The 16,765-nt window shown below is 43.1% G+C and overlaps 1 protein-coding gene across 3 annotated transcripts in view; it reads right to left on the bottom strand.

Moving 5' to 3' along the window:
* The window catches only part of Fat3 (FAT atypical cadherin 3), a 577,941-nt gene that overhangs the window by 33,074 nt on the left and 528,102 nt on the right, over window positions 1–16,765 (bottom strand). For all 3 annotated transcript variants that reach the window (XM_028763348.1, XM_028763349.1, XM_028763347.1), the window contains 2 exons: window positions 13,753–14,551; window positions 1,467–1,601 (listed from right to left, as the gene is read on the bottom strand). In XM_028763348.1, coding sequence (XP_028619181.1) covers window positions 1,467–1,601; window positions 13,753–14,551 — 934 coding nt within the window. The remainder of the gene's footprint in view (window positions 1–1,466; window positions 1,602–13,752; window positions 14,552–16,765) is intronic.

Genomic DNA, 16,765 nt, shown 5'->3' with positions numbered 1-16,765 from the left:
TGTCTGTGTCTGTGTCTGTGTCTGTGTCTGTGTCTGTGTCTGTGTCTCTCTCTTTCTGTCTCTGTCTCTGTGTCTGTCTCTCTCTTCCTCTCTCTTCTCTGAAAAGTATAGGCTTAAGCTTGAAGTTAGGAGAAAAGGGGTTTTCAGAGGAAAGTAAGTCACGCCAGACGGTGTGGCTGTTGGCTTCTCAAAGAGGAGTTACCCCTTCCTAGACTCTGTAGCCCAACCCACCTCCAGATTTTAAATTTGCCTGATTTTAAATTAACCATCTTTTTGATTTCTTAGCATTTTTGTCATTACACTGCAGCAAAAAGGTTAATGGCTTTGTAGAGTGAACAGCAGAGAGAATGAAAATTCAGCAAATGGGTGATTGTCACCAGCAACAGAACATCCTCTGTTTAGAAATTGGTGGAAAAGGATGCTGTGTGTGCAGCATGTGTGCTGGGGTAGGGCTACCTTAGTGACTTGCTCAAGCGTCCAGATTTCCCCTGCATTTCATGGTCTGGTCTTTGCTGGATATCAACTGTGACGGAGTTTGGTTCCCATTTTTATAATAGGACATCTCACAAAAGCTGGACTTCTAAAACAGAATATGCAGCAAAGTGCTTTCCACTTTAGGCATGATAAGTCATATTGCCACTAACAGTACTATGATTATCATCTCTTCCATCACTTATCACCCACAGCCATGCTGTTGGGTTTGCCTTACAAGAGATAGTCATTATCTCCTGGATTCCAAAATTGGTATCACTGTGCCTAGATGTTGATATACCTTACCACAGAAGATGATCCTACTGGGGTGAAAACGAAAGAAGATACTTTGAGAAGAAAAAGGTGAAATAAGGTGAAAGAAATGAGTAAAAGCGTTAAAATTGGACGAAGACCACAAGGAGAAGGTTATTTGGATGAAAATGATATACATATTAATTTTTCTTCTTTAAGATAGGGAGGCAAACAGCTCAGTTTTCTGCAACATGGCATTAGCTAGAGTTTCCCGGGGAAGAGCTGGCTTACTTGGTGTTCAAAGCTGGTCTTCTTCTATGGAATGTTGATGAGACTGGCTCAGATCTACCTTCTTTTGGGTTTGGTTTTTATTTTCCTTTTTGGCTACAGATTCGTGCAGCCTTCTGACTCTTGTGGGGGGTAGTGGTGTCTGCTGTGTCCATACAGCAGCACTCAGTCTTCCATAACTTCACACTCTCATCGACCATGAGACGTGACTGTGGACCAATGAGATGGTCTCCAATTACAAAGAAGTCTTATGTTCATGTCTCTTTAGCATGGACTGGCTATGGCATGCCCCAACTAAATATGAGAGTGAACATTGGTCATGTTTCATTTTGAAGGTTAAGTGTTGTATACATGTTAACATGTCTTCCGGAAGGGTTTCATCAGAGACATTTGCTCAAGGAAAATTCACTGGAGAGTAGGAGCCTCAACCTAGTCCTGTTCATACCACTCTGTACCTGAACACTCTCCGAGTTTCCCTGGTGGACACTGGCAGAGAAATGGTCTCCTGCTGGCCTCATAACCCACACATTGCATATCTTCTGGACACGGTTTCTCCACACAAGGATCGTTGGACCCAGGGCACACTCCTCCTGTGGCAAAGGCAGAAGAAGCATGTTCAGGATACAAAGATATTCACCACCAATTTTATGGATCATAAGAAATCATCAAGGTCTGGGCTATATGTGATCTCAAGTGACTACAAAGCGGTTACCCAGAGCATGGGCATTGGGATTGTCAACACTAGGTGTCGGTGCCCATCACAGCTCTCTATCTGTCAACATTCCAATGCCAGGCTGTGTATGATAAGAGCAAAGGATATCCAGAGCTTATCCTATTAGGCCAAAATATGCCAAAGCTTTCTTTGGGCAAATTTCAGCTGAAGAAAGATCATCACTTCAAGACGCTGTGCTGTCAGAAAGTACTAAAGAAAGTTCCCAACATCCTAATGGTCACTTATAAGCACTGTGGGTTTATTTTCTGCAGACCATTACCACTGTGTAACACTTGAGGTCAGAATGTAAGACATATTAGCTGTTGATTTCAGGAAGGGGGAACGGGAGGAGGAAGGGATGTGGAAGGGAAGGTAGAAGGATCTTCAGTACATATTCCTAAATGGAGTCTAATTCTAAATTATGAAAGCACACCTCATTCTGTTTCCTAATCCTTTCTGCCACATGATATTTTATTGATTAACTATGAGGAGTCCCTGCTAGCTACTTAAAGAGAAAAAAAGCAGCAGACTTATCCTTGGCTGAGTCAGGAGTCCATTTCACTTGCTTGATTCAAGCTTAGATGAAAGTTTAATCTCTTAGGAGAGAAATCCCTGGAAGAAGATTAAAGCAAACTAGGACCCAGATGAATTAGGTCAGCATCAGCATGAAGACAGGTATGGCCTCATTGAAAGCAGCATGCTTGTCAAGGGCCCTCGGGTATTTCAAATGTATTTAGGACCTTTTCAACCGGGCAAGAGTTTAAGTGTCAAAGGACTCTTGAAACAGCGAATCAACTAAAATTAAGCCTCAAATGAAATGACAATTTCCTTAGTGGGTTAGTGTTCTTACTGGAGTGCTCCTTCTCTTAGTGGGTTAGTGTTCTTACTGGAGTGCTCCTTCTCTTAGTGGGTTAGTGTTCTTACTGGAGTGCTCCTTCTCTTTGAATGAGGAGCACAGCAGGCTTTAGCTTCTCCCTTCATTGTCAGGAGCTGGTCCTCGATCCCACTCTTCTCCATGATGCCTTCCCTGTTCATTAAGGACTGTCCCATGACAGTCATCTCTCTGTTTGAGAGAAAGCAGTAATGTGGAGCTAACTACCTACAAATATTCTTTGAACTATAGAGGAGTTCAAAAGAAGTAACATCTTGCCAGTACTAGCAAACTCAGGATTCATAAATCCCACTTTGCCATTAGCTACAGTTGACTTGCAAAAGTCACTCCTGACATTGATCCAGCTCTCAGACTTGGAGGTGAAGGAATTTTAAACTGAATATTTAGAATGAGTTATACTAGTGATTCTGTAAGATCCAACATCCCAAAACACATCCTGAAATCTAGTGCATGCTAAACCTTTATGTGTTTCTTATATTTTTCAGTATTGGTAGAATGTTACCTGATATTTGACCATCTCATAAGCCATTTCATGGAGCTCTGGTGAACAGTTTTAAAATAACTTTAGGCATATTCATTTAACAAATAATAACTTGTTGAATTAACCAGTGGGCTAATAAGCAAGGGCCTATGAAGATACCAGAAAATGATATCCACAGACATGAAACACGCACACACATTACATATCAGGTCGCTGTTTTGATAGGTATTTGCGAGCAAGGGATGTCCCATTGAAGGGATGCTGTGTCTCCTGGGAGAACATTAGACCTATTCATTAGGAAGAGAATGTTCTAACTCTAGATTGAAGGGTGAAATCCTCTGAGTGATAGGAATGAGCCAACCATGGTGATGGTGCAGCTTTGTGCATGACTAAACTGTTGTTCACAGCCAACTTATGCTCTCACCTGCTGGCTCTGCTACAGTGTGAGCATCTCGGCATCTTTGACTCAGGTAATGGTGGCCTACACCCTTCTAGGGTACTTAATGTTGAACGATAGTTAGGTTATGCTGAAAAGTACAAGAACTTGAAGCTAACTAAGCAAAAACCACGTGGAGGTAGCAATAGACACACACCACAAAACTTCTCATCATTAGACATAGTTTCTTGGTTACCTGGCTAGACCCTTCCAGTTAGCCGTAGCTTTCAAGAGGACTCACATGCAGTAGTTTATGTACAGAAACCTGTTGCTCTTGATTAACATTCCCTTTTATTTTTCTATTTCAGTACACCTAGGGATCCCATCTCCATATGTTACTGCATCTTGACATACCACTATAGACATTATTCATTGTCTGTTCTGGTTTGTTGTAACTGCTACAGTGCTAAGAAATCCTACATTCACCAAACCTTAATTTAAGAGCCACCATTTCAAAGAAGAAAGGATGGTTAGGTAAGCTCAGATGTGTGACAGTAATAATATTTATTCCAATAGAAATTGTGATAATATTTATCAAATAAAACTAAACATTTTTGCATGTATCTAATGAAAGTTAATCACTATATTTCCGAGATAATTCAGCACTAAGGGATTTCTGCATTTTATTCATGTCTGGCCTTTCATGACCACATTCATTATGATAATTAGCACAGAACTTGTCACTTGATCTGTCGAGTTTCTGACTTTGAGTTAAAGCACAAATTCACTTACCAGCAGTTGGATTTCAAGCCCACATTTCTTTTTCTTCTGGCGTTATGTCACAATATACAGAGATGTACATAATTAAACCATAGCTACCAATTAATGATTTCTTTTTAGATCCAGTTCCCCACTAGGAAATGCAGCATGAGTGTGTATGAAAACAGCAATACAAATATTACAAGTGAATTATAAAATAAATAACAATATTCAGCATATAATAGTGTGCATGTGTTTTCATTCTATCTGCTTGTGACTTCGATCAATTCTTCCTTCTTTTTGTTTTTAATAACCTTTCTGTTGTGAAGGGGACATTTATGGGTAAGGAATGTGACTCTGGCTTCTTTGGATACCTGCAGGAGTCTTCTGCCTTCATTCCAGCCTGGGATCTGCTTAGCCAAAAATAAATAGTTCATCCAGCTGCCTGTCAGGGAGCTCAGCTCATAGGCTCACTCTCCTGCAGCCGACAGCTCCACAGCAGCAAATCCAAACCTGCAGGCCAGTCTGCATTTTGTATATACCTTTGATCGACAAGTTTATTCCAAGTAAATACATAAAATCACTGAGAACCCGATTCTTCCAGACAGGGCAGTCTCCGTATCTAGTAGAGTAATTCTTTGCTCTCTATAAAGTATCTTAGATTGGATCCTTTCTGAAGCATATATTGTCTGAAGGGCATGGCTTCAGATGTTGATCCTGATTTAAGCCATGTGCTCCTGGGCCTCTGATGGACCCAGGTCTGGGGCCTTAGGAATACTTTGAGGATGAGTGCTCTTTTCAGCAGAGGTCTGAAGTTTTCTAGGTACACAGACTCCATACTGCCTTGTGTGCGTGTTGAGGAGTTAACCTGATTTTAGAAATCCCATGTTTATATGATTCCATCTCAGGCAACTGTGCACACCTATTATTATTAAGAGCCTTAAAGACCCACTCTCTGGTGGCAGAAAGTGCCTCATCAACTCCTGAGTACCAGTTAAGAGATGACAGTGTCAACTCCTATTGGCTTCTGGGAGGAAGTTTATCTTATTAACTATCATTAAATAATCCAGGTTTAATGAACCTGTGCTGTGCTCCGTGACAGCTGAGGGAGTGGAGGCCTGTAGACCTGCGGGCTACGCATCTCCAGGCATCCATCATTGTGGAGGGGGCATGAAGGGCTCCCACTCTATCAAGCCAAATGAGTCCATTTGTCGTATGCCCGTGCAAGACCAGGCAGTAGTTGCCTCCATTACAACACAAAGGAGAAGACGCTCCATTCCCTGTTTCCAGGTCCCCTGAGGATGTGTGACAGGAAAGCATCCAGATCCTATTGACAAGTTGCAGACCTGGCTAGTTATTTAATGTATTTACTCTGTGGCCTTGAACATGTTGCTTAGCTTTTCTGGATCATGACTGCCTTTCAGAGAATCAGGACAAATATTCTTCACAGTGTTGTGAAAAGTGAGTGGGCCAGTGCCTGAGGAAATAGTTGTAAGGAAAACTTTGAACCAGGCTGTAAAACCTGTGAGTTTACCACGACCTGTCAAGATGGCAGAGATGTGATCTTTACCTGCTGCCTGATTTGAATCGGATTTGTAAGCTGAGAGGTGATATGAAATGCCATGTGTATTGGAGGTGTAAAATAAGGCCTGGAGCCTTTTATTCTTCAGGCTCACAGGACACATGTAGTTGTGTCTACGCTTCTGTCCCCACTCCAAGTATAGCCTCCTGCCTTGTCTACTACAGGGAAAGCTCCTGTCTTCTCCAACCTATGTACAGTCCCTTGCCTATAACTCTGCTCTAAAGCGAATGTTTTTTTTCACCTCAGGTAGAATCCTCCCGGACCATCTCCACTTCACTCACAATCCATCACCTCCACCTTAGGCATAGTTCGTCTCCCTCCTTCAAGGTCTCAGGCATGATTCTTCACTCTCCACCTCAATTACAACCTTCACTTTATCTACGTCATACACAGCTCCCTCACATTCTCCACATCAAATATAGCTCCATCATGTACGCTCAGACACACTGTACCTTCTCTGTCATGCACAGTCCCTTAACGTTTCCTACTTCAGGTACAGGCCCCTGCCTTTTCCAAGTCAGACATATCTGTGGTCTCTTTTTCTTCCTCCTCCTCGTCCTTGTCCTTGTCCTCATCCTCGTCCTCCTCTTCCTCCTCTTCCTCTCTACCACCATGACCACCACTACCACCACCTCTTAAGGTGCAGCTATATCTTCCCCACCTCAATTGTGGGTGTTCTTTATACACTGGAGAAATGCACAGAGGATGTGTCTGTCTGTTCTTTGCAACTTTTCCACTTGCTGAAGGTCTTCAGGTGGAAATTTCTGGTTCCTTTCTACAGCACTGACAACTGAAAACTGACCTAAGCTGAAGCCTCTGTACTTCTGTGCAGGGCAAAGGGTGGTTCCCTGGAGACTTTTGGAAGGTCTCGCTTCCATATTTATGACTCTCTTCATTGCCACAGTACTCCCACACCCCTTGGGATTATGTCTGCGCCAGTGGCTGACACATCAGCATCTAGCTGTGATTATTAAGCTGCCACTTTGAGCTGAGTCCATTTCTTGATTTATGTCATTGCCTCATTATGGTGAAGAATCCAATAACTAATGTTAAGTCCCATGATCCAAAACCCACATGCTTTGCTGAGATGCTGTGTCTGGGTAAATGCTGGACAAGTCAGTAAGAAGCCTTCTTGATTCGAAAACAGATATGGGATATATTCCCCAGAGAATGCAGATTTGAGGTTGTCTATGTGGCTCTCCCAGAAGCAGAAACATGTCCGGACAATAGAATGCTGGGTTTAGCCATCTTTTGTGTATTATTTTACCAATAGCCAAGCCGGGTTCTATTCAAGACATCCTCCTTGGAGCCATTTTGTATGGACAGAATGTCCTCAGACAATTAGCACCAACAAAATCAAGCCAGAGAAAAAACCCAATTCTAATTTTTGTCTACTTAAAAAAATCTCAAAGCCAAGTTTCATGTGTTATACTACCTCTAAATTCCTCATTTTTTTTTTTATTAAACTTTAAGAAAGCATCACCTTGGCCTTCTCCCAACAGGCTCTCCTTCCCTGTCCTGTAGTGTCTAATCCAAGAACTGTTCTCATTCCTCCCCATCCTGCCCAGCCAAGCTCTGCTACCCTCTTTACATCATGATGCTGTTTTAGGCTTCATGGGGATAAAGCCCTTGTCAGTCTACTTCACCATGGATCTTCGTGCCCAGCCCAAAGCTGTGGCTTTTCTCTTCACTGCTTTCTTTACTCAACATGCATTTCTGATTGGCGAAATCCCATTAATACAAACTTCATTGCTTTCAATGTTTTTTTTTCTTTTTTGAATTCCTCCAACTAAAACTGATGCTTTCCTCCTTTATGTCTCCTCGGTGTCCCAATTATGCACTTTCTCGATCTCGGTAGTACGCAATTGTTTATATCAAGGAGTAAAGAACATTGGTGTTTGGCTGAGAAAAGAGGACCTGAGGAATCATAATCGTTCTCCTTAGCTATTTGAGGCAGGCTGTAGAGCAGGAATGAGCCGGCCAGGCTCTGTGTGTAGAGAGGCTGAAGCTGTGTGATGTAAGAAGATGGACTTTCGTGGAGTGGGATATAATCATCTGGAGAGACCCTGGGCTTGCTCTTAAACCCTAGCTGAATTTCCATAGCCGGGATAAAGCAGACAGGAAGTCTGTGGTGGGTGGGAGGCTGGGCTGGGTGTCTTCCAAGTTCTTTCCACAGTTGCACAGAGGTAGAAAGGTACTGTAGCTAACAAACACTTCTGGGAAGATGATCATATATGAATATTGGTTCAGCCATTTATGAGCTCTGCAGCTGTGAGCCCGCCAACTGAGGTTTCCAAGGTTTGGTTTCTTCAAGATTTGAGGGAAGTTGATGATAACTCCTTTATAGGGTCACAGAGAGTGTTCAGTGCAATTCTAATAGTATGAAATAGAATTGGAAGCTGGTCATGGACCAACAAATGTTAATTCTTTGTCCATCCCTGCTGCGATCTGTGGGTGAACTGTACACTTCATTTCCATGCCTGGACTCCTGCTCTTCATTTGAAACCCTCCCCCGTGGCCACCTGCCTGACTCCAGGCATCCTGCCAGACCCACTCAGGTCCCAGTGAGGCAGGACAGAAAGACAGGAGAATGAAACAGGCTTTGATTGAAAAAGAAACCTCTCAGCCCAGAGTCTGGTTAAAGCCTCCTTCCAGGTAACAATCAAAATTTCTAGCACAAGCAATAGTTACTGTAAAGACTGCCCACATAGAGACAATATTTTTTTAAAAGAATATTAAAATAACAAACTCAGCTTAAGGCCTGAGTACCTATGACCTCTAGAGGGCTGCACTCTCTTCTGTATATTTACTAAGTGTCTCCCAAACAAGCAGATTGACTTTGCTTATGGTGTGTGAGGACACCCCCAACTTCCTACATCTTTAGAATCTAGAGTTTTATCTAATCAACTACAATCCTGTCAGATAAACCTCAAGAACCACCCTGTGATCTCTTTAAATTCCATATGCAGTCTTTCAACCATAGTAATTTCAAAAACTCAAATTCTGTTTATGACTATAAGAAAGATAATAAAAAGTGACTGTCCTTTGTGAAGCCCGCACCTAAGATTTTGGGACTCACTTTCTTCTTGTGTGCCTCTCTGCTAATTCTTGAGCTTAAGATCTACGTTCCATCCTTCTTCACAAACCCCACCTCCACACTTAAAATTGCTCTTCCTGAGTTCATTTCAGGGGTTATCTGAACGGAGATGAGGTAAGGAACTCCTCAGGCTGCCCATCCCCACCACAGCAGACACTACCACCTTCAGTGCCTAGGGGCTGCTCTCCAGGGCTGGGAGTGTCCTCCCTTGCTGGTGGAGGGTATGGCTACTGTCCCTCTCATCTGTCTAGAAGACACTTTTCACTGTGGAAGCATCCCATTCATTTAACTGAGCCCTCTATGTTCCATTCTCTGTTTCTTATTTGAATAAATATGACAAACTAGGCAGCCACTGCTGCCATGGCTTCTGTAAACACACTGGCTTTAAATGCTGATGGTTACCTTGGGAGCCTATTGTAGACAAGAATGTCCCTTTTGATATATTTCTATTTCATATTTTTTTGAGCAGCTAATGAAAAATTTAAACTGAGGATAATCAGTATAGTCCCCTGAGTTGTTTTGACGTCCCTTCCTTTTGCTTACCTATGAGAGGTCCGTGACATCTATCACTCCCTATTAAACTTGCCGTCATACTTCCTGACTAGAGTGACAGTATTCATTGACTACTCAAAGTTCATGGGGAGTCATCTCAGGACATCAGAACTCTGTATCTCTCTAATTCTGTTAAAAGAAGCTGTTTCATGGTGCCTGGGATTTAATGAGCTTATTTGGCAGTGAGATTCACATTGGGTTTCACTTGTTAGCAAAACTCAGCACTTTGGTTCAAGATGCTAATGATGATAATTGGACCCAAAAATCTGCATGAGAAAAAGATGAGCTGGAAGTTGGGAGGGGGGCGGAGTACTGAGGCCAACTCTGTATAAGCATCACTGTATAGCCCCAAATGATCACTACATTCATTTATCACGCTAATTATTCCACCAAGTGGTGGGAAAGACCATTTAATGAATCTGTCAGCCTCCCAGGATAAACAGAAGAACAGCCACACTAGTGTGTGAGTAACTCTCTCTCTCTCTCTCTCTCTCTCTCTCTCTTTCTCTCTGTTAGGAAGAGTAATGTCTGTCAAACTCAGTGTCCTTGATTTCTAATGAATGAAAAGGTGGCTTAGATGTTAACCCCTGCTAACATTTTACATCCCTTTATTCTTATTTAAAAGGAAACTTTGGAAGAACTGAGAGGGACGATAGCAGAAGAATTTATTCTTCTTTTACTTTTGACATTCCCCCATGTTTGCTTTCTTGCCTGTCAGCAATAGAGGCACAAATGTTGATAAAGTCATGTAACCCAAGCAGTTTTCCAGTGCCTGAATATGACGCTTGACACCTTTAGAGATCTGTCTTCCTGGGATCATACCATTGTGGTAGATCATTCCTGGCAGACCATCCTGCCAGGAAATATGGTTAATTGAGGATTCTTAATTATGATTTACATAAAAAGGAGGGCCTTTGTTATTATGAAGTAGATGTATTACTCTTTTTTTTTTTTTTTGGTTACTTTGACAAAATACCTGAGTAAATCAAGCTCTAACTGAAATGTTGGTTCTGGCTCCTGTTTTCAAGCCTTTGATCCTGTCAGTTGTCTCCACTGCCTGAGGTAAGACATCCTGGTGAAAGACAGCAGTGGAGCAGGGCTGCTCTCTTCACAGCAACCAGGAGGCAGGAGACACAGAAAAGACTTGAAGAACAAGGTGCTCTCTTCAAAGGTGTGCCACATGGACTGTCTCATCCATTAGAGATCGCTTCTAACAGACTCTTCAACTATGCGTTAATCAGTGGACTAATCCACAGATGGCTCTAGAATCCACATGGTCCATTCACCACTTCAAACCACAGCAGTGTGGCTAAGGATAAAGTATTTTCCATGTAAACATGAGGGCCTGAATTCAGATCCCCCAAACCCACAAAAAAAAATCCCACATCATAGAATGCACTGACATGGAACACCAGAGACAAGCTTGTTTGGTAGATTAGTAGATTAGTCAGATTGGATATCTGTGTGTGTATATGTGTGTGTCTGTGTATACATATGTATATACACGTGAATACACACATATATGCATATGTATATGGTGTATATTAAGATCCTGCCTCAATATATAAAGTGCAGGGCAATTGAGGAAGATACCTGATATCTGTTTTCCATATGTGTGCACATACACACATATGTACCCACACACATGCAGCAACACATGTACAAAATATACACATTTTACACACATTTAAAAATATTCTACCAGCTGAAAACCAAACCTTTGACACATAGATCTTGAGGATATAGTTCCTGATCTTTATTCTGAACTGGTGAGTAATTTCACTGTGGTCTTGGGCAGGACACATGAGTTTGTCCTTGCATTGTGTGCTGAAGATGAGGCCAGGCCAGATAATATTTTCAGCTCTATTTACTTCTATATATTTTAGAAATTTACTTTCAGCCTCATTTTAAGGATGACTTAAAACTGAGGACTTTTCTTACCATGCCTAGTTTCACTAGAGCAAGATTTAATATATACTTGGAAGGTTTCCTCTTGCCCACCCAAGGGGCCCAGTCACAGAAATAATAGCATTCTAGGTTTACTGAGAGTAGAATTTAAGGGGAATATAGAAATCCTGTGTAGGGACATCACCTTGAAACACTGCATTTAGAATACCAGAATAATATGCCAGCCACAGAGCAAGTCTTTGCACTAAAATAATAAGCAATCAAACAGGTAAAAAAATAAGAAATCCACTGTCTTTCCTGTAAAGACATTGCTAAGCCAGCCCACTCACATTTCTTGAACTCACATTAATATCTGAAAAGGCCCCACATCACAAAAGACTTCCCTTGGCTGCAGGAGGGATGCTTGTTTTCTATTCTTGAGCTTCTTACAGCAGGTAGATGCTTGCAAGCCAGCCTCACCATCATTGGCTCTGGAAGAGGCTGTGTGCTTTTCATTTGGAATCCTCACTGTCTAGAACAGTGCTGTCTCAAAATATTTTTATTTTCTCTGAGTTCTCAGAGTACAAGGATTGATGTGCTGCTATAGTTTCCCCTGCAGAGTTTGCCCTGTCCTATTCTGAACTCCTCCTGAACCCTGCTGTGAATCACTACACGGATTCTCTAGCACAGCTTTGGTGCATAAATCAGTTTGTCTGCAAAGGACATCTAGACAAGGCCTGGACAGCTGGCATTCATAAATTGTTCATGGTGGCATCTGCCAGAAATGCATTTCACCTATCATGCTTGTGCTGAATTACTTTGCAACTAAAGTGCATATGTCACATGTCTGGCCCTCTCTGCATCCACTTGATGAAAATGCAAACCAAAGTCACTGGTACCAGAGGGCAAATGCCCATTCTTCTAGGAAGCTCTGATGCAGTCAAAGTGCCTCCTACAGGGGGCTGAGGTTCCTAGGTACTCCCTTTGATAAGCACATTTTCTAAACTGCAACCAAATCATGCCTCAAGAAAAGAGGGCAGAGTTGCTGCCTGTTCTCAGCTATCCACAGGGATGGTTTGTATAAATGGCTTCCCTTCTGGCCACAGTCTCTATGGACTAAGTTTGCATTGGATAGAATAACTCCAGTATGCTTTTCTTAGAGGAGGGCTGTAAATTTATGGCTCCCAAGTCAAAGAGAGAAAAGAGGGGCAGAGACAGCAATTCTTTTCACTGATTGCTGGGGACCTGTGACTATACAGCTATGACCTTTGCCCAGCCAAGGTCAAGGTTCAATGACAAGCAGGAAGCTTAGTCTCTGCAGCTCTGAGGTCAGCCTGCCCCTTGACTGTGCTCTCAGACATCTGGGCTGTTTTTCATGGGGGCGAATGGTGCTGCTGATCCCCTCTGCTACAGCTTCCTAACTCATTTCCCATCAGCAGGCTCTACCCTGCCCACTCTGCATCCCTTGTGAAGGATGTCACCTACCCCATCACCATTTTCTTTTAATCAGTCACTGGCTCCTGCTACCCCAGGGTCATTTCTAATTCTTCATCCTAGCTAATGGCTTCAGTTGTACATAGCCCGCTCTGGTCTCATTTGTTATGACTGCCACTTCCTAGAGAAGCACTTTCATTCTAATTGGGGATGGGCTCCTCTCTCATCCTTTAAGCCTTCCTCAGGGAAGTCCTTCTCTGATTCCTAGGCTTTACCTCAGCCTAAAGGATGCCGTCTCTCCCTGAACCTGCTGTGAGGGCTTAGACTCCAATAGTAAGATCAAAGCAGGTGGAGACAGCGGTTTGCAGCGCTTCATGCACCACATGCACAATGACACTGATGGGCACTTGGAATTGGCCATCCCTCACAGACAAAAGTAAAGTTCCGTGACAGTGGTGGCCAACTGGTCACATTTCCTGCTTCTTCTACATCTCCAGCATCCATCCTGGATATTGGGCATGTGGGCATTACTATTTAGTTGAATGAGCGATTGAATGCAAAAGTGACATTTCAGAGTTGAGAGGTGTGAGAATTAATCTTTACTGTCAGCTAGATTAGATTTAGAGTCATTATGGAAATACCTGGGAGTGTATCTACAGGGGTATTTCCAGAAAGGTTTCATTGATCAGAGAAGATCCACTGTTAATGTGTGTAGCATCATCCCATGGTCTGGGGCCCTGGACTGAATGCAATAAAGGGAAAGAGTGGGGAACCAGAATTCCTCACTCTTGGCTTTATGACTCCAGGAACACACGAAACCAAATGCATGGGCTTCCCACTATGATTTCCCTGCAAGGACAGACTGCACCTTCAGACTCTGACCTTCTCTGGGTGCTTTTGCCAAGTAGATTGTAAAAGCTATGACAAAAATAACCAAATGCAGGAGGAGATTCGTTTAGTTGAACCTACCATTACAGGTGCAGCGCACGTTTCTATAGAAACGCGGACACACGAAGCTGATGCGAGCTGTGCTGTAGGTCATGAGTGCATGGGAATCCAGTGACAAGCCCTGCTCACAGTGCTGCTCCTGACAATCTAGCCCCGAGCAGTTCTTTTCCAAGATGGCCGCTATATGCATGACGTTCTCCAGGTGTCTCCTGGCATTGGACAGCTTCTGGATCAGGTAGGCTGGCTTGTAGAACTCGCTGCTATGCATCTCCACAGCAAACAGCATGTCCAGCTGGTTGGTGCCCACCACAGGTTGGATGCTGATGATGCGCAGGCTGTCCTGCTTCTGGGTGAGAACTGCATTCCGCAGAATACGCCGGAACCCATGCATATGCAGCCCCACAAAGTCCTCGGGAGACACATTCTCAAAGCGAATTGTAACAGTGTTTTGCAGCATCTCATGTACCAGTTGCTCCACGTGCACAACGACATCGATGGGCACTTGGAAGCGGCCATCACTCACAGACACGTTCAGGACATACTTCCCGCTGTCCAGCCCTCCCAGAGCAATGATTTTTCCATCGTGACTGTTCACTTTGAACAAGCTCTTCTGTTCTGATTTCAGGGCAAACGTGAGCACATCATACATGTCCTGATCAGTGGCGTGGATCTTTCCAATGACCCCACCAGGAAAATCATCCTCCATGGTGACAATGAAAATTTCCAGAGGGATGGCTGTGGGTTTGTGGGTGCTTTCCTCAATGACCCGAACACGGATATAGGTGTGAGAAACTTGCTGTGGTTTTCCTGAGTCTTTTGCCTGGGGACAACCAGAAGAGGACAAACAAGGAGTTAAGAATAATAATTAAAATATCACCCTGTGGCAGAGGGTGTCTGCACCTTCTACTGGGTTCAAGTCCTCCTTCATCCCTTGTCACTATTCTGAAACATGTTGAGGAAGGGCAGTTAAGTAAGCCTATCACCTTCAGTCATTCTCTGGGAACTGTATTATGGGCAATAAAGTGTGTTAACACAATAAAGCCAGTGGGGGTGAGTCAGGGACTACCAGCACGAGTGCTACAAGACCCACTGTGTCCACACCAGGCTTGCCTTGTTTTCACTTTGGACAGAAAGTAGGGAAAATACCTTGTAAAGGATGTTCCCACTCAGAGAAAGAATCTTTGTTTTTTGTTGAATTCTGTCCTTTTTGCCAGGACCAGGTGACAACTTTCGACACATAGAAGAAATGCCATCAGTTAAATAAGAATTACATCATAGTAAGCTCTAGAGTACAAAAGATGATGCACCAGAAGGGAAATAGAAAGCTTGAAAAACCCCTTTCTTTCTTAATAGAGGAACTGATGAAATAGTCACTGTGAGAACAGGCCTTTAATGAACACCCCTCATGCATGGGGAAGGAGTCAGTAGTGTCATGTCCCAGAACAAAGTTAGGTCCTTGTGGTCCAGATCCACAGGGATCCAGTGACCCTGTAGACAGAGCATAGGACCTGTGTCTCATAGATGCAATGGGAGGCCGAGCCCTGGGGAGCATGCAGGCTTCCCTTTGCATCTCAGCTTTATACACAATCCATTTGTGGTTTTGAGTAAGTTACATGAGTTCTCTAAGCTTTGCACCCTTAACAAGAATAATAATACCAGCCCCTGGGGTTCCAGTGAGAATTAAAAGCGAGGGTTGTTAGAAAGCACTTAGCACAGGTATCACCCATAGAAATACTTAGCATGTAGTTGTGCATGTAGTTGCTGCTATTTGCATCATTAGCATCAATACCTGTTGTGTTTGGCTATATGAGACAAGAGGTCTTGAAACAGAGACTCCTGAAAGTGGAAAGGAGTTTGGCAAATTAGGTTGAACATGAAGTCAAACTGTGGATCCCTCCAAGGACATTGATGAGTTTGTGCTGCACAGGTCTGTCCAAGGTTGTCCACCCCAATGCTACAGGGCAGAAAAGTATCAGAAAACCATAAGTCACTGGACAGAAGGTGACAAGACAGTGACTCTATGCCAGTGATGGTGGGTGTTTCCTATGAGGAAAGCAGAAGGTTTACTGTGGGAGATGTGATGCCTCCTCTCTAGTGGATGGATAGGGTATGCGGAGAACTCTACTAGGGCTCTAAGAGGACACTGACAATTCTCCTTCTACCTGGAGTTTATGTCCTGTGATATGACATTATTTAAATATTTGGACAAAAGATCTCAACTGGAGAAGTCACGGAAGTGCCTAGAGCCAGTGTTTTCCAATTTGGCTGGGAATGGAAGAGAACAAACCTTTGTTTATCTCAAAAGATGACAATTAAGTCAACACTGTAAATACCCAGAATCACTGTGCCACCATAAGGCACCCTTCAAAATGGCCAGGCAGCTTTCTGTGGGTGACAGTGGGTTGAAGCATCATTCAGTTTTATGGCTAAAATCAAAATCTTGCTATAGGCAAAGTCACAGAAATTCCATGGTGACAGCTCCTTTTTGTGACCCTTGCACACCTGTCAATTTTGCCTCCTTGTGCTGGAATTTATTTATTTATTTATTTATTTATTTATTTATTTATTTATTTATTTTTGTCACACAGGCCATTGAACCTGAAGGATTGGGATACTGGAAAGCCAGTGTCATCTGAGTCCCTGGTTTACTGGAGAAGGCACATCAAGCAGAGGCCATGACATGGCCAAGTCTTTTTATGACAGTGATTGACATCCTCCCTCAGTGAGGAGTGGCAGACACTAGTTAGCATACCAGAAACATGGTAGGAGTCAGAATCCCAGGACTTACTGAGTACACACAGAGATCTCTCAACTGTTCATCCCCCAGGAACAACCTCCTGAAACACTCATGCTGAGTACCGATCATTCTTCCTTTCTGCTCAGTTTCACATGCATCTCACACACAGAAGCTGTCTTTATTGGTAAGAAACTGAATTTGGGGTTAGAAGAGGAATGTTCCTTCACTATCATGAGCCATGTTGACTTAGTGAACAAAGGAAAACCAACCAATAGGCAGAAGGACAGACATGGAAGA

This window comes from Grammomys surdaster, unplaced genomic scaffold (genome assembly GCF_004785775.1).
Source record: "Grammomys surdaster isolate TR1022 unplaced genomic scaffold, NIH_TR_1.0 138, whole genome shotgun sequence".
Taxonomy (NCBI): Eukaryota; Metazoa; Chordata; class Mammalia; order Rodentia; family Muridae; genus Grammomys; species Grammomys surdaster.
The sequence above is the reverse complement of the archived record's forward strand: the minus strand, read 5'-3'. Positions and strand labels throughout refer to the sequence as shown.